Source organism: Aspergillus sclerotioniger, assembly GCF_003184525.1.
Source record: "Aspergillus sclerotioniger CBS 115572 chromosome Unknown BO94scaffold_12, whole genome shotgun sequence".
Lineage (NCBI taxonomy): Eukaryota > Fungi > Ascomycota > Eurotiomycetes > Eurotiales > Aspergillaceae > Aspergillus > Aspergillus sclerotioniger.
Window position 1 is genome coordinate 689,094 of NW_020291002.1, and position 21,326 is coordinate 710,419.

At 51.0% G+C, this 21,326-nt stretch overlaps 5 protein-coding genes and 1 non-coding gene across 6 annotated transcripts; 3 read left to right on the forward strand and 3 right to left on the reverse strand.

The window, feature by feature from the left end:
* Positions 1 to 236: 236 nt before the first annotated feature.
* BO94DRAFT_534672 (putative JmjC domain protein) lies at positions 237 to 2,153 on the reverse strand. Its single transcript, XM_025611603.1, has one exon. It carries the CDS (start codon positions 2,005 to 2,007, stop codon positions 298 to 300), a length of 1,710 nt encoding a protein of 569 aa, XP_025468131.1. The 5' UTR covers positions 2,008 to 2,153; the 3' UTR covers positions 237 to 297.
* A 185-nt stretch (positions 2,154 to 2,338) lies between these two features.
* On the reverse strand, positions 2,339 to 4,252 carry BO94DRAFT_534673 (GTP-binding protein Obg). The gene has a single exon (XM_025611604.1). It carries the CDS (start codon positions 4,164 to 4,166, stop codon positions 2,460 to 2,462), a length of 1,707 nt encoding a protein of 568 aa, XP_025468132.1. The 5' UTR covers positions 4,167 to 4,252; the 3' UTR covers positions 2,339 to 2,459.
* A 2,731-nt stretch (positions 4,253 to 6,983) lies between these two features.
* BO94DRAFT_t148 lies at positions 6,984 to 7,055 on the forward strand. Its single transcript has one exon. It is a non-coding gene; the product is annotated as a tRNA-Glu (tRNA).
* Positions 7,056 to 7,732: 677 nt separating this feature from the next.
* On the reverse strand, positions 7,733 to 8,080 carry BO94DRAFT_585142 (uncharacterized protein; the record flags this gene model as incomplete). The annotated part of the gene is made up of 2 exons (XM_025615674.1): positions 7,733 to 7,921; positions 7,988 to 8,080. 2 exons carry the CDS (start codon positions 8,078 to 8,080, stop codon positions 7,733 to 7,735), a joined length of 282 nt encoding a protein of 93 aa, XP_025468133.1.
* Positions 8,081 to 9,332: 1,252 nt separating this feature from the next.
* On the forward strand, positions 9,333 to 9,936 carry BO94DRAFT_534676 (uncharacterized protein). The gene has a single exon (XM_025611605.1). The coding sequence runs from the start codon at positions 9,459 to 9,461 to the stop codon at positions 9,723 to 9,725; it is 267 nt and encodes an 88-aa protein (XP_025468134.1). The 5' UTR covers positions 9,333 to 9,458; the 3' UTR covers positions 9,726 to 9,936.
* A 7,251-nt stretch (positions 9,937 to 17,187) lies between these two features.
* Positions 17,188 to 19,882, forward strand: BO94DRAFT_51377 (MFS transporter). Its single transcript, XM_025609854.1, has 3 exons — positions 17,188 to 17,676; positions 17,916 to 18,834; positions 18,893 to 19,882. The coding sequence occupies exons 1-3, from the start codon at positions 17,583 to 17,585 to the stop codon at positions 19,707 to 19,709; spliced, it is 1,830 nt and encodes a 609-aa protein (XP_025468135.1). The 5' UTR covers positions 17,188 to 17,582; the 3' UTR covers positions 19,710 to 19,882.
* Positions 19,883 to 21,326: the final 1,444 nt, after the last annotated feature.

The window sequence follows — 21,326 nt, forward strand, 5'->3', positions numbered from 1 at the left end:
CTGTTATTGGTTCGTAATCCAAAGTGGATTTTCGCGATTGCTTAACATTTAGGAAATTAATAGCTTATGATTTGATAACTAAGTTATTGTGTGAACGGGCAACTACATACCTAGTGAAGAGTCCGACTTTTATCTGATCAGGATTAAATCTGCAAATCAGAGTGGAATCTTGCCTTACTCGGTAGTGTGCCTATTAATAGCTAGTACTCCTGTGTCTTGCAGAAAGTATATACACATGTTTACTGAATGATATAATCTCCAGTCATATACATACACGAGTATCTAATCACTAGTAACCTACCCCCACCAAAAACTAACACTCACCCCACCCTGCAAACTTCGAACATAATGCCACCATCCCACAGGAATATATAAACACTCGCCTTCTTTAAGCACTGTTTCGAGGTACTCGGCTTGCAGGAACCCGGGCCATAGGTCTTCCCATTGTTCTGCTTCGGCGGTGGACATTTCGATGGCGGCTAGATCGACTTGTGAGGTGTTGGACATGTCGATGAGTTGGGGGTCTTCGGTGGGTTGCTCTGTGTCTTGGTTGGGTTGGGTTTCGGGGTGGGATTGCTCGTCTTCTTCTTCATGCTCGGGCGTTCGATTGACGGTTTCTTTCCCCTTGGGGTGGATCTGGGAGGCGGGGGTATGAGGTGAGTAGAGTCGGAGGTATTTGGCGCCTACTACTTGGACGAAGATGTTGTGGTAGGGGTCGTGGTGGAGAGGGGATATTGTCCATGAGGGGCCAATCCAGGTGTTGATGAGCGGGTCGTCGGACTCATCCTCGGAGGTTTGGGAGTCGTCATCGTGTTGTTTCTGCTTTTGGACAGGCTCCATCCCCATCCCCATCTCAACCTTCCGCTTCCTCTCCTCCTCGTCTCTCATCTTCTTCATATACAGTGGAGTCCCAGGCTCCGGCCCAGGGACATCCACAAAACAATAATCCGGAACCGAGATATCCCTCCGCAGTGCCGGAATCTGCGAGAGCAGATCATGTTGTGCCAAGTACCCCGTTGGACCATCATCCCCATCATTATCATCCCGCTCCCCCCCACGATCAAGATACCTCCCCACAAACTCCCCAAAGGGCATTATCCGCTGTCCCCAGTCCTCATCTGTATACGCCCTTCCGATCTCCACGGGAACAAGTCTGCGTCCTCCGAACGTGCGATCGAACCAATACTTCCTTGAGGCCCACGGCCGCGACGACATCGCCGGCCAATGTCCCACCGCATCTGTTATCACAATTGGTGTTTTGGCCTTCCGGACATGGTGTTGGAAGGATTCGAACGAGGGCGCTGATATTCGCGGAATGGGGAACTTGTTTTCAGGCGTGGGTGCGGCGTCAGAGGAGGAGAAGAGCGGCGTCGTAGTATCCCCTTCCCCTTTTTCTGTATCCTTCTCATCAATCCCACTCTTCTTCTCCTCCGGCTCAATCACATCCTGCAAAGCACAAAGAACCATCTCAATAACCTCCTCCCGTAACGGCGCCCCCGTCATAATCAACGCCTTATCAAGAACCTCCACTGTAGATGTAATCCACCCTTTCTCTGTATCTGCATCTGCATCCTCATCCACCTTCCCCACCCCTAAACGCACCCCTTCAGAACCGCACTCCCTTACCTCCTCCACGATCCTCAACACATATTCCACACGAGATTGCGACTGTCCTTCTTCTCTCTTGCGCTTCCTCCCCCCACCCTCGCGCGGAAATCCCATATTCTCACAGATAGTCAAACATGCTTTGACGATGCTCGCGTCGGTGTACAGTCGACGCCAACAGACATCGACATCTTTGAAGGGGAAGACGCGGAGATGGGAGTCGGCGAGGGGTAGGGCGGAGGACGGGTCGCAGAGGTGGGATTTGAGGACGGAGGTGTTGTTGAAGCAGCGGTGGATGGGGTCGGTTGAGTCGGGGTTTAGGATGGTGAGGAGGGCGTGGGGGATGATTTCGTGGAGTTGGAGTCGGAGGGGGAGGAGGTTGGTGCTGGGGGTGGTGGTCATTGTTTCATTGGGAGGGTAGTGGTTTTGGTTTCGGTTGAGTGGTGGGATTGAGAGATGAGGAGTTTGGAAAATTGGCTGTTGATGTTGAGCTGAGGTTGGTTGGTGGCTTGGTGGCTTGGTGGTGGTGGTGGTGGTGGTTGTTATCGCGATGTTTTCCCACCGAAAATTATTGTTTGTGGTAACGACGTCATGCGGGGAAATTCGGAGACGATAAGATTGAGCCTGGCCGCGCCATGGTTGGCCTCAGGGAGCGATATACATCGTCTGTCTGTTTAGCGCAACACTATCTAGATAGTAAGAGGGAGATTGTATAGATTCATTGCATAGAGTGGTATATTCTTTTGTAGATGGTTCCCATTTCACATTATAGAGCCGCCCGGTCCATCAACTCCGACCTATTTTACAAATCCTTTACTATACACCATATCATACTATCTACTGAGGCTGTCTGCTCAATCCAGCAATTCCACGACAAGCTTTGGAATTCCCGAAACACCCTCGCCCCTGATGGCACTCACGGGAACAGCGGATACTTTTTTCCTCCATCCATGTGTATGTCCGCTCGGATGCGGCGCATCTCCCTTGTCCACTGCAGCAAGATAGTCGCGCAGTGCTTTGTACTGTTCTTGGGTTTCTGGAAGATCGGCCTTGGTAGCCACAACGAACCATGGTTTGCTGAAAATTGGAGGAAGATTCAAAGAAGGAAGCTCCCGGGATTTAGATGTGTGCTCAGGCTGCCAGTTAGCCTTACTCTTGGGCTGGAGCTCAGGAAGACCATGGGTTGGTGGAGTCCATTCCAGGTCATCTTCCTCCGACTTCATGAACTCTTCCTCTTGACGAACATTCTCGTATTCACCGAGTTCGTGCCAGAGATTCTTGAGATTCTGCACGGGGTCACCAGCGCTGAGATCGACCACGAACGCAAGGATACCGGCGCGCTCAATATGCCGCAAGAACCCTAGACCCAGGCCACGGTCAAGATGAGCACCCTCGATCAGACCAGGAATATCCGCAATGGTAAAGTTCGTCCGCCGACGCTTCCCTTTCGTTTCCACCAAGGGTCGTCCTTTATGGTTATCAATGACAACAGTGCCAATGTTGGGAGAAAGCGTCGTGAACTCCCAGTTTCCAACACGAGTGCGACTGTTGGTCAACGACCGAAGCAGAGTGCTTTTGCCAGCATTGGGTTTGCCAACCAGTCCAACATCCGCAAGCAGCTTCAGCTCAAATTCAAGCTCTAGGCGCATGCCGCCCTCGCCTCTGGATGCAAACTTTGGCCGGCCATTAGAGCGAGACACGTAGTGCGGATTACCCAAGCCGCCGATAGCTCCTGCAGCCAGCAAGATCGGCTTATCCATATGGCGAGAGAAGTCGAGGTAGATAGGCGACTCCGGTTCCAACGCAGCGATTTCTTGTCTTCGAGGCGGGTGGTTTGGGAATACTGTTGTCAGGTAGTCGGAGGGGTTGGCTCCGGGGTAAAGAACCCAGCGGTCATGTCGAATAGACGTTAAACCAAGCTCATCTAGTTCATCCGTAACTTCGGAGCCTTCTTCTGCAGCTGCTGCAGCTGCAGCCGCGGCTTCCTTGCGCTCTCTTTTCCAACGCAGTATTTCCTCCGTGACTGGGTCGAATCTGTCGACTTCACGAACGACGGTGCCGACGGGAACCTGGAGCAGGACATCGTCACCTCGCTTTCCACCTTTGCTCTTTCCTTGTCCATTCCTTCCTCGACCGGCCTTTATAACTCCCCTTCGAGCGAGCTTATGTAGACTGGTTAGGCCTTCGACAGCCTGGATATAGATGCTCCCGCCACTACCTCCGTCGCCGCCATTCGGTGGGCCCTCCTCAACATACTTTTCTCGGAGGAAAGAGACACAGCCATGTCCGCCAGATCCCGCGTATATCGTTGAGCGACATTTGTCTTGGAATATGAAGCGGGAATAATCGTCGGGGGCCGGGTTCAGGTGCGATGGTTCGGAGGAATGGTCGGGAATGGGCGATTGGGTCTGTGGTGGCTTAGGCTCGGCTTCGGTGCTATAGCGCTGAGACCATAATCTAAGTGCGACAGCTGGTGTCCTTGTTATGGGACGTAGCCGAGCCGACTGTTGGGGGAGAATGCGCGGCAACGAGCGTAGAAGCCATGTTCTTTGACCTGCCATATTGTGTCTCGAAGCTAGCTATAGCTCATGCTGGGGTCAGGGGGGAGGATTGAGAAACAGCTGGAAGGGTAGTCAACTCGATCAGCTGCAACTCATTTTCCTTCTGTATTTCAAGGAGGAATGGACCTGCTGCGAAGATAAGTTTGAGAAAGAAGGTTAGAGAAGTGTCGATGTCATGGCATGCCGCATTCCAGCAAATCCGAGCCGCACGTGATGTTATCGTCACCTGATGATAAGCGTGTTTACTTTTCGTCATTTTTGCTTCACGATTGCTGTTTTCAGACTTGTCTCATTATTGGAAGCATGCCTCACGTCTCGCTGGTATCAATGTTTAAGATTGGGACAAATGCCACAGTTGCTATCAAGATCATTATGTGAAACGATTACATCTCAAAGGTTACAGTCACTCCATATAGGTCATCATACTAGATCACAAATCTCATGCAACGCAGGATGTTCTTGCTCCTAACAAACTATGAATATCACGATGCACAATAATTTCATTGTCTACTATGCCAAGTGACTCAGCTCGAGGCGAGCATAATCTTGGGGCGGTGCAGCAACCTGTCTGGTCATATCTCAAAGTGCAACCCTCATCATGCATTCACTTCGCAGGCTGTCTGTTGAACGTGACAGACTTGTGTCAGTCTTGAGGGAATTACTTTTGCTGAAGAATGACTACGCCCAACTTGTCGCCGGCCGCAAGGCTTGCACAACATCGGGCAGAAGTTTCCTTGAAGCTAGAGAGTCACAAAGAGACACTGCTCGGCGTCGTACCAGGCTCGCCTGTACAATGGTACAGAAAGTTAACTTAGTTGCTGAATAGGATTTCAAACTTTGACGTCGGCATTGATGCCATATACCTTCTGGTAACTACCTTTTACAATAGGCAGTATTGGGCTCGAGATAGCCAGCCTAAAAAAGCTAGAACAGCTCCCACGAAGGGCAACCACGGAATTATATATGGAAAAAGCTCATGACGAGCGAACATATCCCTCGGCCACTTAGTTTCCATAACCCAGCCAGGCAACCATATAGTCCAGTCCAACCACGCGTAAATATCCAAAACAGGCATCAAAGTAGCAGAGAACAGTCATTCCAAGCAGTTGGGCAACAACCACAACTCGAACATGCAGCTTTGTAACCTCTACACTATCCCCATGAGAGCATCATGATGCAAACCATCAGACCGCTCAACCCGCCAAATCGCCAACCGGACCGGACTTGCACCAAGTAGTGCCGTTACTATAGCAGTTTCAACCGCGGGCTAATGCCGGCGACTCGCCACAGCCGACGGCATGGCACCATAGCACCCAAGCCACATATAATCTGCAGACGCAGTATGGATCCCTGGTACGGAGTATATTGACCCAGCTGCGTCGCCGTCGCCGACTTTTCCGCGATCTGGACCGCTCCCTGTGTCCCAGGGTGGCAAAGAACCACTAGTACTTCCCACCCCATAATAAGATTGTGGATCGCTGACAAGCAAGCAAATCACCTGTAGAACGTACTTAGGTACTAGGTAGGTATCTAGGGGCCTTGGACTTGTCATTTTCCACCCCGACGGGGACTATCATGTCAGGAATTCAAAATAACCGGATCCATCCGACCATTACCTAGTGCGCTAAAATTATACTTATCCCATCGAGGGGTGGAGATAAGACTCATGCATGCACCACTTACTACAGGTACAGGTACAGGTGCCTGTGTAGATAGTAGATAGTAGATAGGTACTTGGGATTGCTACTATCTAGGTGTATCCTGGTCAAATCAGCAGGGAAGAGGGGGGGGGTAAAGGAGAGGGAACTGGACCATGTATCGCCGGTCATCCACTCGGAAGATCCGTTTGGACACGACCCCCTTGTTCTAAACCCGATCAAGCCAGAGAAGACCCCAACCTATCACTCATGATGACATTTCAGGGGGGGCGCCAATGGTGACAGCCGGAGATGCCCTCCCGGTCCCGTCTGGATGTATCAAAAAACCTAAAATGGTGCACCTACTGACTTAGAGTTTCTCTTCTCCTTGGTGCGCGCGCAGATTCTCCTGTAGGACTCGACAGGCTGGGCGGAGGAGAACTAAGGTCCGGATCGGATCCGGATGACCGGCTCTGTCATCTTTGCTTTTGACCTTGCCTGTTTTATACTTTGGGGGGTAATCGAAAAAAGGAAAATGGGGGAGGAAAAAAGAGAAAAGAAAGGAAACAGAAACAAGACATGGATGGTACTTTTGCCAGATTGAACCCCCCCCCTGTCCGAAGGATCGACTGGTTGTTCTATCCAGTCGAAGCTTACGCTAGCTTATCGGCCGCCTCATCTTGGATGCAGATGCAATGTACCAAGTGCGTAAAATATATTTCCAGCACTCTAATCAATCACATGACGTAAATGCGTCCGGTCTGGCCACCCGAAAAATTGAAGACTGGGCACAGAAGAGCGCCATTCCTCGAACCATAGCCCAGCCCTCGAGGTCTAGAATAAAGTGGGCGAGTCAATGTTGGGAAATTGACAAGCACGGAGTATGCGGATCCTGCACGAGCTGCCACTCACCCGGCCCAGATATGCCTGGAATGCAGTCCGGACCGGATACACTCAGACAACGCATTCCTCCAATCTTTGGCCTCTGTCACCGCTACAACAAGGCTGATTGATGTGCCCGGCTCGGCACTGGGCAAGGCAGCCAGCCCATAAGGTGCATATGAGCATATGTCCGGGCAAAGTTCACGGCCATGTCTCAACGTTGTTGATGATGACAGGCAACGGTCGGTAAACAGTCGTTAGACATACAGCATAAAACTCAAACACGGATATCAAGTCATCCGATATGGTGTAGTGGCTAACATCGCCGTCTCTCACACGGCAGCCGGGGGTTCGATTCCCCCTATCGGAGCTTAATCATCCAATTCCTTTTTGAGATTTTTTGCTTTTTTTTATCACATAGTTGCGAACCCAGTCATTAATAGCTTCACGCTGACTTTTCCAATGCGAGTTTCCTCCGCGGCGGTCTGCCAAATGACAGCGGCATCTGCCAACGGGCAACTATCCGACATGCCCGATGGTCACACGTTACTATCAATCAATCATCCGCAATGTTTCTTGCGCAAGGCTACCGACCTGATACCTGCCAACCTGCCCAACGGACTATAGTTTCCCTGATAGGCAAAAGGTCCAAAGTACGGCAAGGCCAATACCCACTCCCACGATAATGTCGCACCAGGGCCTCGCAACGAGAACTGGGTCAGCTGGTGTCTAAATCCAGCGTACAGAGTGGGCTCACCGGCTCAAGTGCCGTACGTAGCACACCTTGTGTGACATAAGATAGTTGCCTTGATGTCTGACCATAGCCTTGTTATGAACAGTTGCACAGTGGGACTTCCAACTGTTGTCCTATATCGGTATGTCTATACGTCTGTCCAACTGGCGACATGAAACACGGCATACCCATGCCTGCATATATATATCATTCGTAGACTTAAGCAGCCATTCGGACTCGGCGGAGCGCGATTACACAACAACCGATCTGCAAGTGGTATCAGGATCGCAACAGCTCGGTCGAGACACGGCAGATCAATTATAGGATGCGACTAGCCAGGCCTCGATCATCCAATACTGCGCATCCCATGTGCGTCTCACTTGTTGAGGAAGTGACAGCCCGCCGGCAAGTTGAGAGAAGACATTGGTCCGTCTGGATTTGGGGCTACGATTTGTGATGGGACGTCGTTCACAGTAGACCACCTGCATGACAATGCCATTGGCCTATGATTGTGAACAAGGATGCAGTAGTTCGGCTGTCACAAAGAACTAGGGCCGTCTGCAAATCACATCTTCGATCGACGGATTAGTCACGTCGCCCGCCGCCAAGTCCAAAGGTACAAAGTACCAGTCCATAGTGCGTTTTAAGGTTGTGTAGCCCATTGTCCGCATCCCTGTCGGGTATTACGGAATAGTGTCGAGGGATGTGTCCCCCTAATGATGTATCCAGGGAGCCTAGATTCGCACGTTTAGGGGGGGTGGGATAGGTTCGCCCAAACCCATGTCAACACCTACTAATCACATACAGGAACTAGCCCATCGCATCCTTGATATACAGCCGTTCGACCTGGCCTGAGGCTCCGCAGTGGAGCGCAGCAGTGCAAGGATCTAGGCGAATGGGAGTTTGTTCCTGGTACCGCCGGAAGGGGGAGGATGGGATTCCCCTGCAGCTCACATGATCGAAGCAGTCCGGCGATGATGGCTCCAAGATGGGGCGGGACGCAAATAGTGCGCCGTCTGAAAAAGTCAAAAGGCGGGAACAGAAGTGGACTCGATCAATCATGCGAGAGTCGAGAGGCTAGCCGACGGTGATTGGAGATCAGACCCATGGTCCTCGATTGTTATCCGTCGCCGCGGCACCGGATCCGCAATTCCGTTGGAGACCAAAGTCCTTTCTCCTTTTCGATCCTGGATTTAACTTCCTTTTATTGACTAATTTGTGCGCCGACCACCGGCCATCGATCTTGCCACGGAGGAGGTTGTGGGTGGTACAGGCATCTACTTGCCTACTCGAGCAGCATGCCTACATCACGCCGTGTGCCGTCGGTCAGCAGAGAGTGAGATTAGTGGTCTTGAAGACCGAGACATACTTACTCCGTAGGTAGGCATTGAGTCTAGGGTGAACCTTACTTGATCCGTCGGGTCCGTAGTTCGGTAAATGGGCTAGATAGATTGGTGGCGTACCACTGCGGCGTTCCAATAATCAATTCCAGCTGAAGATCCTTCTCAGCTCCCATCGCGATGGGTAGATGGATCATGGAACAATTTCCATCCCGTCTCCCAGGTCCGACTGAATCAAGGTATGACACTAATTGAACCAGGTCCAGGTCGGCTAAACCCGATGGGTGCGCACCTCCCTTCGCCTTTGAAGTTGAGGTGGAGACTGGAAGTGAGTAAATCAGTCAAGTTGCCCCGCTTCGCCTTCATCATTGCGACTTGCGACTTGCGAGATCCCGTACCTAAGCCACGGTGGCTAGTCCAACTCCTCCGACTAGCAAAAGGGCGATCTGGAGGTACGATTCGTCCGTACTTTTGCGCCCGAGTCACTCCCGTTGAGCCGGTGTGTGATTGTGACGCAACGGATAAAGCGAGGAGTAAAATGAGATGGCCACTTCCCAAGTCCCAAGTTTTGATGTTTCACATCCACTTGACCGCCTTTCTGGTGTTATTGGTTCGGGGAGCCAAACCCGGTTCCAATCTACAAAGACCTATGGTTCAGGTAAGGTACCGGGTGGGCTGGTACCCTCTTCGCTTGTCGACTATGGTCCGGTACCTTCTACCCGGTACATCTGTCCCTTGGCTCGTTCCAAAGTCTATCCTACTCCTGACGTTGAGGTGGTTGAGGTTCATTCATGTTATCAATGCCGACGAAAATAGAAGTTGCTCGCCAGTATTGTTACGGTCGGACGACGGAACTTTTGTACCGGATCAAGTCTCAAAAATTCGTTTCCGCTTGGTTCTGACTCGATCCGATGCGAAAGGGGCGATGTACACTTCATTATTAATCCACTGGAGATCACAATGTTGACTAGGTAGGTCAAGGAAGTCCGAGAGAGTCCGAGAGATTTATCTGTCTCAATCTCCATGAACAAGCACCATCTCCATCAGTATGCAGTAGGATTTCGGGTTGGTAGGGATAAGCTGATCGTCTACTGCGTACTGCGTATGACCTGCACTGGTCCCCACAATGATTGAACAGATCATGCCTGTAATCGTGACGGCTGACAAGGGATCCCAGCTATAGGGTGTTCAAGGATTCAAGGATCTCAAAATTGGACCACCTTGACTATTCGTTCTCCAGACTGCTGGAGGCATCCTTGACCCGCCACAGCCGCACTCACCGTTGCTGCCGACCATGGCCGATCGATCAATTCTTACGGAGGGCTGTATGTCGCATTATGGTTCAAAACCAGTGGCATGGTGGCCCATAGATTACGCTGACGTCAATTCCTTCGATACATGTTTCTAGAAGGATTCGATACATATGCTCCACGGAGTAGTACCTCAGTGGTACTTTAGTAACAGTATGGGGGTGGACCATCTCTAGTCGGGTACCACCTCAATTACTTTGAAACATGCACCCATACGCCGCCGGTACCGACAGCAAGTAGTAGGGCATGCCGAGCCGGAACTGACACATCGGGTGACTCGACCGTGATGGGAGGAGGCAGTAAAGACAGTAGCCTAGCTATTAGCTGATGAAAAAAAAGAAAAGAAAAATAAAAAAGAAAAAGAAAAAAGAAAACCACCAAGGCTGACTGTCTCATTTCTCTACATCCAGAGAGTCAGAGACGGACCCGACACTCTGGGGCGGGAACTGCGCCTGTAAAACGATCCACCGCAGACCGGAAGCGGGTGGCTTGTCCCTCCCAAGCTGATTCCAGGTGGGCCGTGAATCCCCAGCACCGACTACTACTACTACCGTGTATCTGCTCTGTACGGCATACGAGTAAAGATATCAGGGTCCCTTGAGAAGTGATGAGTAAGAGTGAAGGAAGCGCGGCAATGGAAAAATCACTCTGCGGGAACTAGAAAAAAGAAAAGAAGCTGGAAGACAAGACCTGCTGATAGAGACAACGTCATGCGCCGGTAAGGCATGCATTGATGATTAGATAGAGAGAGTCTCATGCCAGTGATGAAGACCTCAATGCTGAGTGTCGTTGCAGGATCTTGGACGAATCGGAGAATAATATGATTAGGTGATAAGAGGGGGGGTTTTTTCTTTCATCATCGTCGTCGTCGTCGTAGCTCTTGTCGTTATTCGAATGACAAGAGCACTAACGCAAGACCCGACATGCTGCTTGATGGACAGCCTCCAGCATCTTCCCGCGGTCCGAGGAGGGATGCTGATCGGTAGAATGGGCTAATGTTACTGTTCTTTCCTTCAAGCCCTGGCTCTGACACCCATCCCTATGGTACACCGCAGCCAAAATGATGTACCGCGGGGCAGCCCAATGCCCCGCCAGTGCGATAACAGAGGCATGGATGTATGCCACTAGTCAAAGGCAATCAATCGGCCTTGCATGAGGAGTTGATATTGGCCCAGCTGTCAAAACGGAAGATTGCGTCCCGAAGATTGCTGCCAGCTGCCCTGCTGCCTATCTACCGTGGCTGTGTATTGGATCAGGTCGTGTGTGTAATGTTGGCTCGCTCACCGTATGTTTTGGTTGCTCCTCCCTGCAAGGCGGACCAGGGCTTTACTCGATGAACGCTCCCGAGGCCGGCATGATTCAAGCATCAGTGACTGCCCGCAATTCAATTTCTGCCCAAAGCACAGCAGAGCGTTACCCCCTGGGCGCTGACCTATCGTAACGGTTGCGGGCAAAATAAACACACACGGGTGATGCAGCCAGCAGGGTCAACAGGCCAGGATCTTGACAGACGTTGTCAAACAGCCTGTCTTTCCCGCCTTCGGTCGTACAGGGGATTGGCCAACAGCTGGGCAGTCCGTAGGTAGTACCTACCCAAGCCTGGAGAGAGACTGCAAGCCCCTCCTTTTTTTTTTTCCCTTTCCCCCCCTTCTCTTCACCGCTTCCTGCCGGGTTCGTGCGATTTAGTGGCCGACGCTTTCCCCCTCCCCCACCGTTAGTAGTAAGTTATACCATTCACCTGGCACAACACCGCAAAATTATTGCACCTGCATGGCAGCAGTAGCAGTAGCAGTAGCAGTAGCAGCAGCGTCAACACTGCACCCACACCGGTGTTGCTCTAAATCTTTTCTGCCACTGCCAACAACACAGGCGGTCGTCACCAGCTCTTCTTCTTCCTCCTCCTCCTCCTCCTCCTCCTCCTGCGACTAGCCTGGCACTAGTAATCGGTACTGCTAATCATCTCAGGGTCCCTCCCGATCGCCCAATGAATAAAATTGCCCGTGCTTCGTTCATCTGCGACGGGTCATGTTCACATGATGCGCAGCAGCACGTATGTATCTGCTAACCTGCTAAAAGCTAGGCGCATCGCGATGACATTTCACCGTTCATTTCCTGTTTTCCTCCGAAACGTCCGAATGGATATCAAGCTGGACACGATCATGGTCACTGGAGCTAAGACTGCTGCCCACGGGGCACACACGGCCCAGTATCATCATTTCAAGGGACGCCATGCAGATACCCCCAAACCATGGGCAGTTTGGGTCAACTGCTACTAGGTAATTCTTGAAACCCAAAGACGATCTCACCCCCATTTTGCTTGTCAAGGAAAAGAGGGGTAAGCTCCATTCCACTGGATGCAAGAAATGCATCCGAGTCGAGATAATCCTGCGACAGCACGTTGTTGCGAAAATCATCCAACAGGCCAATCGGCATCCCCATGGAACCACTGGCATTGGCCTTAAGACCCGACCCGACTTTTCTTCGTTCGCGTCGACTCGGGAAACAATCACCCGCCCCCTCCTTCTGAGATAATTGTTTGCTTTTCTGGCTTCGATGGCTAGGAAGAGACTCTAAGACCCAAGGGTCAGACTTTAGGTTGCATCCCTCCGCGTGGTAGTTTTGTAGGGTACCTACCTACCCACCATCCTAGTTGCACATTCGCTCGGCACATCCAGAAGTTTCCTGTATACGCATCTATACTCCGGAGCGACTGGGGTCGTCGGGTTTCAATCCAGCGGTCGGAGTCACCGAAGGTTCCCATTGGTTTCTGCACCGGGGCCTTCCTCTCCAGCTTCGATGATCTGTTACATACTGGTAGCAGATACTGTAATGTCAGCGAGCTCAGCTGCCTGTCATTGCCGTCCAAGTACAATGACGTCGTCTGCTACTCCGCAGTATGTTCTTAGTTGCCTACGGTGGGTTTATTGTCCGCCCCTCCATACTCCATAGTAGTAAGTAAGTATCCTTCTGCTGGGCCGGCAGATGCTAATGGTCGATCGCCCGTATCAAAAGCGCCCCACTGCCCTATTCACAATGATGGTCAAAAGATCACTTGCAGCTCCCAACCTTCCATTGATTTTCTCCCCCTCTTCCTGACCCTCATTTGGCTCGCGTGGCTCCAGATCTCAACCGCGCTAAGTCAGGCACTATGAGATCCACAGCATGGTACTATTTACCTTATGCAGCGCTGGGTGATTGGGCTTCCCAGTACGGCAGACGCCGTACGGTAAGTAAGAACCAACAACCAAGAAAGTATTTTGGCGGAGAGGATCTGGAAAACGGATTCCAATCCTTTGGTTCTTCCCTCCTCCGCCCGCCCTTAGCGTTGCTTGTATCTAGGGTGGAGTGCCCTCTAGGTTAGGTCCGGTCAGGTCCCGTCTCTGCTACCGACTTTTTGGGTACTACGGAGTAAAATGCGAGGGCGGTGGGCCAATTGGCGACAGTCAAGTTCCAGGTAATGGAGGGGTAACAGGTACCTACTCCTACTAGTACCGGGTCTCATCGAAATTCTAATCTTATTACGGAGTACCTGGGGGAGCCTTAAGTATGCGAGCCACGCGATTGGGAAACAGAAGCAACGGCTGCTAGTCCAGCTTACCTACACAGTACATAGGAGGTATACCCCGTAAGTTATAACTCAAGGCGGAGGAGGGGAAGAGACACCCAAGGCGTCGGGTGTCAGGCCCATTAGCCTCATACCATTAGGTACCAGGAACCTACTTTCGCATTACCCGTCGTTTCAAGTCTCGATACTATAGGAAAGGTACCCAAGCAACACGGGGAAATCGCGAACGCTAGCCGTTGGACTAGTAGATGAGATGACGTCAAAGGAATCCGAGAAAGGATCATACTGGAAGATTGCGCGGCGATGTCCATACCTCCGCGAAATCGTCCAGGGATGCGTGGAATGAGATGGTTCAGGTAGATACTCCGTACACACATCAGGATGGCCATCCTCCGCTCCGTCCGTCCATTGAGACCGATGGTGCAAAAGGAACCTTCAGAGGAGATAGAGTTCGCCTGATGCTCCAATCAAACATCCGTGATCACCTGCTGCAATGCTAGGTGCTGCTCACCCTCCTCGCTTCCAGTCTCTAGGCCTTCGATCCTTTCTTCACACCAGTTCAAACAAGCCAGCCCTTGTAACTCATCCACCCACTTCTATCCCCAGGATTCTCCAGGTACCGTAATTTTACCAACCGCCGTACGAAGCTAGTAGTAGCATGACCTCTGTCTGGAGCTGGGGATCTCATTAGAGTTCCGGAGCATTTGCTTCAGAAGCCGAGCGTCCATTATGATAACATGATCTAGTCTACCTGGGGCTATAGGTGAGGTTGGCCAAATTGTTCTAACTTCTAGCGTCCTTCGGGTACGGGATTCACGGCGGCGCTCGGGTTTGAAGTAATCAATGCCAATTACAAAACGCCAGGGATCGCTGTCCCCAAAAAGGAGGACTGTTTAGTTGCTTATTATTATTATCCTACTTGCTAAGCTTAGGCTCTGTCTGGATGGAGTACGAGGCCGTCTCCTTTTTGACAGGGTGATCGCACTAAACGTCAATCAGTTTTTTTCTCCCGATCCCTCCCCCGTTTTTTGTTGGCCCACCCCAAGTCCAGCGATGAAATAATAGCGTCTTTTCTCACCGTAAGGGCTGGGGGGTCGATTGCTCACCTCCCTCTTGCCGCCAGTCCCATTATCAGTCCCACTTTGGCAAATGGAGATGCTACCTACTGCTGTGGCCCTGTGTGTGTTCTCTTTCAATTCTCTGCCTGTACGGCGTACCTATGTGGGCTTTGTTTTTCATTTCCCCCAATATTTTCCCAAGTATTTTCTTTTTCGATTTTTCTTCTCTGGCCTGCTCTTTTCATTCTCTAAGATCTCCTTTCTCCTTGTTACTACTAGCAATTACCTACTCACCCAACCTCTCCCTTTCTATTCGGTCCCCCATTTTTTTTTTCCTTTTCTTTTTCATTTTCTGCTCTTCCATATCAGATCTTCAACCTCAATCCTGTCTTACACTCAATTTCTTGGCTTGATTTGCCAATGTGTATTCCCCCCCCCTAAAATCTTGTACACAATTCACCGCTTGTTACCATTAGCCCCTAAACAAGGCACCCTCATATAATTGTTGGTTAATTGTCTGTTGTAGGTCAAATGGCAGATTTTCCCAATCCGTAAGATTGAGGTAGTCTTTCTGTGGGATGCTGTCATTATTATCGTTGTTCTTTGTTTGTCCAACTTACTACAACCCACCAACTGTGGACCTTCGCCCTTTTGATGCATACATTTTTTTTGTAATTTCAGGAAGCGATCCCCTTTTTGTTCCGTCGACTTATCAAGCATGAGGGTGGGAACCGGCTGGCTATTCCAGAATTCCGCTCCGGTGGATCGGAGGAAGAGACAGAGAGAGAGGAGAGAGATAGAGAGGAAGACAGGCCGCCCTAGTGTACAGCCGCCCTCACCACTCACTTGACCATGTTCGGACTCCCCTTTATTGGGACTGGGGGCGGGATGGTCACAGTGACGGTCCTGATGGAAGGTGGGCTGGAGTTGCTGTTAGATCTATCATCTCACTAAGTCACACTAAAACCAGACTTCTGGAAAGCCGATCATCATTGCCTTACGGGCCAATTTAGCGCGCTTCTAGCCATACACCTCTGACTGTTCCCCGGAGCCCGGGGCTCAGGTCGATGGGTCTACCGGTCAATCTGCGGCGGCGGCTCTGGAATGGGGCAATTTGCGGTTTCTCTCTCTGTCTCTCTTTCGCTTTTTTTTCCCTTTTTGTTTCTTTTAATTCCCTCTTTTTTTTTATTTTTTTATTCTACCTATTTCGTCTTTTATATTTTCCCTATATCCATTTTTGATTATTTTCATTCCCTTTCCAATTCTGCCTATTTCATCTCCAGTTAGTTTGCCGTCCCCTTTCCCTTTGAGTGTCTAGTGTGGTCTGACAGTAGGTCTGTCTGGTTGATGGATACATTTCCAGCTCCGATCTCAATCTGATCTTCCCCTTATGACATTTATTTTTTCTAATTGATTCGTCAAGGACAACGACGACGGTTTCTGACTCTTACCAAGTGAAAAACATAAAATAAAAAAAAAATTCCAGGCTGGTTTTCTCTCTGTGCTGTAAGGAATCGAGGGCCATACCGCTTTTACTCTTACATGGGTAATCGGGCGGTTTTCCTCTGGGAGCTGCTCAGTGGCCGGGCGTCTGGGCGTACGGTATTCCGGAACCATGGGAGTAATACCTACTCAAGTTGTAACCCAAGGTGGGAGCGAACATGATGTATGCCCGTACCTTGGATGGAGGGTGATTCTTCTATGCTGCTATTGGCTCCACTCCCTTTGCGGATTCCGGTTCTGCTCTGGTGTGCTTACTGTAGGTAGGTTCTCTTCCTGCTGCTTTCCCTTCCGCACCACTACGGCTCCATCTGTGGTGCCCCATTATTTTGGCTTGTTGCCTTGACGGCCGTGTCAGATGGTTCCGATCCATCTCTCGTTCCCTCCGCGTACTCCATCCGCATCATACCTTAAAAAATAAAAATCGAAAATTTGGATTTACGAAAATGAAAAATAATAATAATAATAATAACCATGCTACTAATGAAAGTGGATCCCGTTATTCCTCAGCTGTTTGCTGTCGACTGCATCCTGCATCCTTTTGTACAGCTGTAACCAAAATGGGCTTGCTCCATTGTCCCATACTATCTTGAACCGTTAACATTTTAGTCTTTTCGCCTGATCACATATCTAGTTAATCCACTCGAAATACTTCATTTAATTCCCCTGCCCGTCCAGATTCTCCTTTTGAGACCTTCTCTCTCTCTCTGCCGTCTATCTTAAATACAATCCACTGCCTCCGTGGACTTCAGTGTTCTCTTTCTTCCTTCCCCATCTGTTACTAAACTCCGCCACTATATTTGCTACTTACCTTTTAGCCCTACTATCTCTACTTACCTCCACCCGTCTACTACGCGGAATCTACCACCTATCTACCTACCTACCACCCCATCATTGCTTCTGTATACTTTCAATTGGACGGCAACTGATCAGCCCTTCTGTTCTCTTGCCTATATTTCCCTTGAGGCATCTTCCACCGCCAACGGGTTATTCCTCACAGCTCAAAGTTTGCGTCATTGGATTCCCTTGCAGTTACACAGTCTAGCCGTTTCTCGGGAATAGCAGACGGAAAATACCAACAAAACAACGGGATTTTCAGCATCGATTGGCGACAGGGGGAAGAAATGTTAACCCCCCTATAAAACCGATTCCACTTGTCTACAGTCCAGCGATCTTATCATCATAGCATTCCCTCCCTTTGATTACAGCGGCGAATCCAGCCGAAGACACATTCCTCCGAATTCATTGGCCATTGGCCTCGCATATCATCTCGACTTGCTCTATATTAGCAACCAGCGCAGGCCGATATTGTTCTGTGTTTGACCTCGAATACTCAAACGACCTTTTTTTTTTGTTGGGTGTACCAAGTGGGTGACCGCTCAACCAACATCATGTTCAAACGACCGTCATGTTTACAAGGCCGGCGGCATGGGGACAACAATGGTGATTGGTCCGCCTTTCCTGTACGCCAGCTTTTTGTGCTAGGTACGTCTCGACAATTTCTTTGCGCCCAATTTCGAACCATGATTGTGCTCATGGCAAATAATATGCATTTGTTTGTCATCGGCTCTTTTTCTTTTTTTCTATCATTTTTATTTTTCTGTTGTTCTTTGGGCTTTCTGTGCACACCCCTCTTTTGCTATGGCCTGTCTTCCCCCCTCCTTTTTCCCCCGCGCATTTCCCCTGCTGTTGGCGCGCCCAATGACGACTGACGGGGATACTAGCACTATGCCGCATCTGCGAGCCAATCGCGTTCATGTCGATATTCCCCTACGTCTACCAGATGGTCGAAGCCTTCCACGTGACCGACAATGATCGCAAGATTGCTCTGTATGCCGGCATGATCACTTCCGCCTTCACCTTTGCAGAGTTCTCCGCCGGTATGTTCTGGGGTCGGATGAGTGACAAGATTGGCCGAAAGCCCGTCCTGGTCATGGGCTTGATTGGAACTGCCATCAGCATGATTGTTTTCGGATTTGCTCCCAACCTGGCCACCGCCATGGTCGCCCGGGCCCTGGGAGGACTGTTGAATGGCAACATTGGCGTGCTTCAAACCACCGTTGCGGAAATCGTCACCGTCAAGGAGCACCAACCGCGGGCATACTCGATCATGCCGTTCGTCTGGTGTTTAGGGTCGATCATCGGACCCGCAATGGGCGGTGCGTTGGCACAACCATGCGACAATTATCCTTGGTTATTCCAGCGTGACACCATCTTCGATCGCTTCCCGTTCCTGCTGCCCAACCTGGTCTGCGTTGTCGTTCTGGTGTCCGGAATCGTCGTTGGCCTGTTGTTCTTGGAGGAGACCCATCCGGAGAAGAAGCACCGCCGCGATCGCGGCCTGGAGTTGGGCAATTGGCTGGTTGGGAAAGTCTGGGGTTCCCCCGATCAGCTTTCCGAGGCCTCGGACGCCAAAGCGGAATTGACCGGAGAGGAATACTACGACTACGAAGATGATGTCCCGCCCCCGGAGTATAGGAGCACCGAAAGTTCCCCTCGCCTGAGCCCAGTGAAGGAGGAGTCGGACAACCTGTCCGCGGATGACGACATTGAGGGGCAGATGAAGGGCGAGCCGTGCGGCGTGCCCAAGGCCTTCACCAGGAAAGTCATCTTTATCATTGTCGCCTACGGCATTCTTGCATAGTGAGTCCCCCTAGCTCTACACCTCTGTGGCTCCCTCTAATGCTGACGCCGTCCACAGCCACAGTGTCTCTTTCGACCAGCTCATGCCCGTCTTCCTGAGCACCCCCAAGTCCGACGAAGATGTTATGCTTCCTTTCAAATTTACCGGTGGTCTGGGACTGGCTACGAAGAAGATCGGGTTTATGCTTGCAGTCCAGGGCGTTTATTCCATGATCGCCCAACTCTGGTTGTTCCCCTTCGTCGTTCGCCACTTTGGGACATTGCGGGTTTTCCGCTTCGTTCTGCTTGTTTGGCCACCACTCTATCTCATGGTTCCGTACCTCATCCTCCTGCCCGAGCAGCTCCAAACTGCCGCAGCATATGTCGCTTTGATCTGCAAGATCACGCTGCATGTTATCGCGTTCCCTGCCACTGCTATACTCCTCGCCAACGCTGCCCCGTCCTCCAAAGTTCTTGGATCCATTAACGGCGCAGCTGCTTCCACAGCCAGTCTGAGCCGCGCCTTTGGCCCAACGATCACCGGCTTGCTTCACTCCAAAGGCCTTGAGAGTGGGTATTCCGTGTTAGCATGGTGGGCTTGTGGAATAGTCTGCGTTTTTGGCGCCATAGAAAGCTTCTGGATGGAGGAATCGGAGCCAGAGAAGGGCGCGGAGGAAAAGAAGGGGGAGAGCGATGGTCTGACCTCCATCCGGGACTCCATGCGGGGCTCCTTCACTGCAGGCAAGGAAGACGGCAGCCCCGAGGAAGTGCGGAGATTGCTCTCGTCGGCGCGCACCGGCATTGATGACTTGGACATTCCACACGTGGACTTGATGCAAGCGGACCTGAACGCGAATTCTGAGCCGGAACCCGACAAATCAAGGCTTGACGAATAGACCTTGCGCTACTTGTGTTTTATTATCTAAGGGGGTTCTGTCGCTTCTCTTGTTTTGCTGGGCGGTTGATTTCCCATTGTTTGAACTCGCATTGCCTTGCCGTTGCTCTTGAAATTTCGCTTTTTTCTTTCCTCTCAATTCCGGATCATCATCGGTGGTACAGCCTGATCTTTCTGTTTTCGCTCCATGAGTTTCCTTTCTACTGTTATGTTTTAGATTATGATTTCAGGATTGGGCGATGGCGCAGTGTATAGACTGGGTGCATATGTGACAAAAGCATGAGGGCTGGCAAATTTGTCTTTCATTTGGGGTTACCGCGGGGATTCATTGGGCATACATGATTTCATGCATCTGGGAGGCTCTTTGTCATTAGTATTGTTACCTCCAAATTTCCCAAGAGGAGAATTGATTGTTTGGGCAAGGAAGAGAGCAGCATCTCTCCTCAGCCTTGTCGCTTTGAGACATAACATATATCCCTCCGGCTGTCTTCTGCAGTGTCCGTACTAATATCTGCATTCTTCTTCTTCTCCCTCTGCTCAATTAACGGGGTCTGAGTTTTCGTCGAAGCTGCGACAAGAGTAGCCCACCCTTCCCCTCTTCTAGTCAGCCAAGTCTTGCAGCCATGCCACCTGTACCTGCTACCTAGTGCTTTTGCGTCATCCGGTAGTGCGGGGGTGCAGATGGGATCAACGGGGGGGTAGTGGACGGGTACCTAGGCACCACCCTATCCACTCGCTCGATGGAGAACCCTCGACGGAGTGGGCTATCCAGTCGGTCAGCTGCTGTGAGTTTACTGTTTAGGCTAGACCTAGTTTCCTTATGCCTTGATAGGACATAGGTCATTGCAACAAGTGGTACCTTTGGACCGGATGGCAGGCGTTCGGATGACAAATCCAAGCACCGCAGGGCTCAGCTTATCAGTAACCAACCAGAGCCCAGTGACTTCGGGCGGTGTCACGTGGAGGGAGTGGTAACGGCAGGTTGTATTGTCACTGTCCCGGCTTGGCCGGCCTCAATTCGATCTTCGCTTGAGCATCGACCGGTCGACTTGGTCGACTCTCATCTAGATCCAAGCCAAGCGCCTGGTGCAGTCACATCATCACTCAGGGCCTTGAAGGGGTCTCAATTGCTGGGCCTGCAGGGTCTACCCACGAGTGCTTCGGTTCCCCATCTTGACTGACGTACGTACGCATCTTACTAGTGCCGGATGGAGGCACTAATCACGATACTAATCGTCTCTACCTAGGTACGGGACCCAAGGCGCCCTCCAGGAACTCCACCAGAATTTGCCCTATCTTGACTCCCATGCTTGCTTTTTCTCCTTCCTCCCATCAGTCGCTCATAACCGTGCCTTTTTTTTTTCTCCGCCCCCAGCCTCGTCTGTCCGACTCCTCCTGTTGTGGCCGACTTCCTCCGTCATGCGCTGCGACTGTGCCCTGCCGTTCAGATAAATTCGCTTTTTGTCCTATCGGGTCGGGACACTAACGAAAAGCCCGAGGGATCGGGACAGCACTGGCGAGTCAGCTCCCCGTCGAATCGCTGTCCCCGGATATCGAAGCGGATAGCCCGGTACTCGATCAAGGACACAAAGCAGAATCTAGCGCATGGCTTATCATG

Bases quoted from the DNA above. Each gene is read 5' to 3' on its own strand.
- BO94DRAFT_534672 (XM_025611603.1), bottom strand. From the start codon at position 2,007: ATGACCACCACCCCCAGCACCAACCTCCTCCCCCTCCGACTCCAACTC.
- BO94DRAFT_534673 (XM_025611604.1), bottom strand. From the start codon at position 4,166: ATGGCAGGTCAAAGAACATGGCTTCTACGCTCGTTGCCGCGCATTCTC.
- BO94DRAFT_534676 (XM_025611605.1), top strand. From the start codon at position 9,459: ATGGTCCGGTACCTTCTACCCGGTACATCTGTCCCTTGGCTCGTTCCA.
- BO94DRAFT_51377 (XM_025609854.1), top strand. From the start codon at position 17,583: ATGTTCAAACGACCGTCATGTTTACAAGGCCGGCGGCATGGGGACAAC. The intron at 17,677-17,915 runs GTACGTCTCGAC...CGGGGATACTAG, and splicing joins ACGCCAGCTTTTTGTGCTAG to CACTATGCCGCATCTGCGAG. The intron at 18,835-18,892 runs GTGAGTCCCCCT...CGCCGTCCACAG, and splicing joins GCCTACGGCATTCTTGCATA to CCACAGTGTCTCTTTCGACC.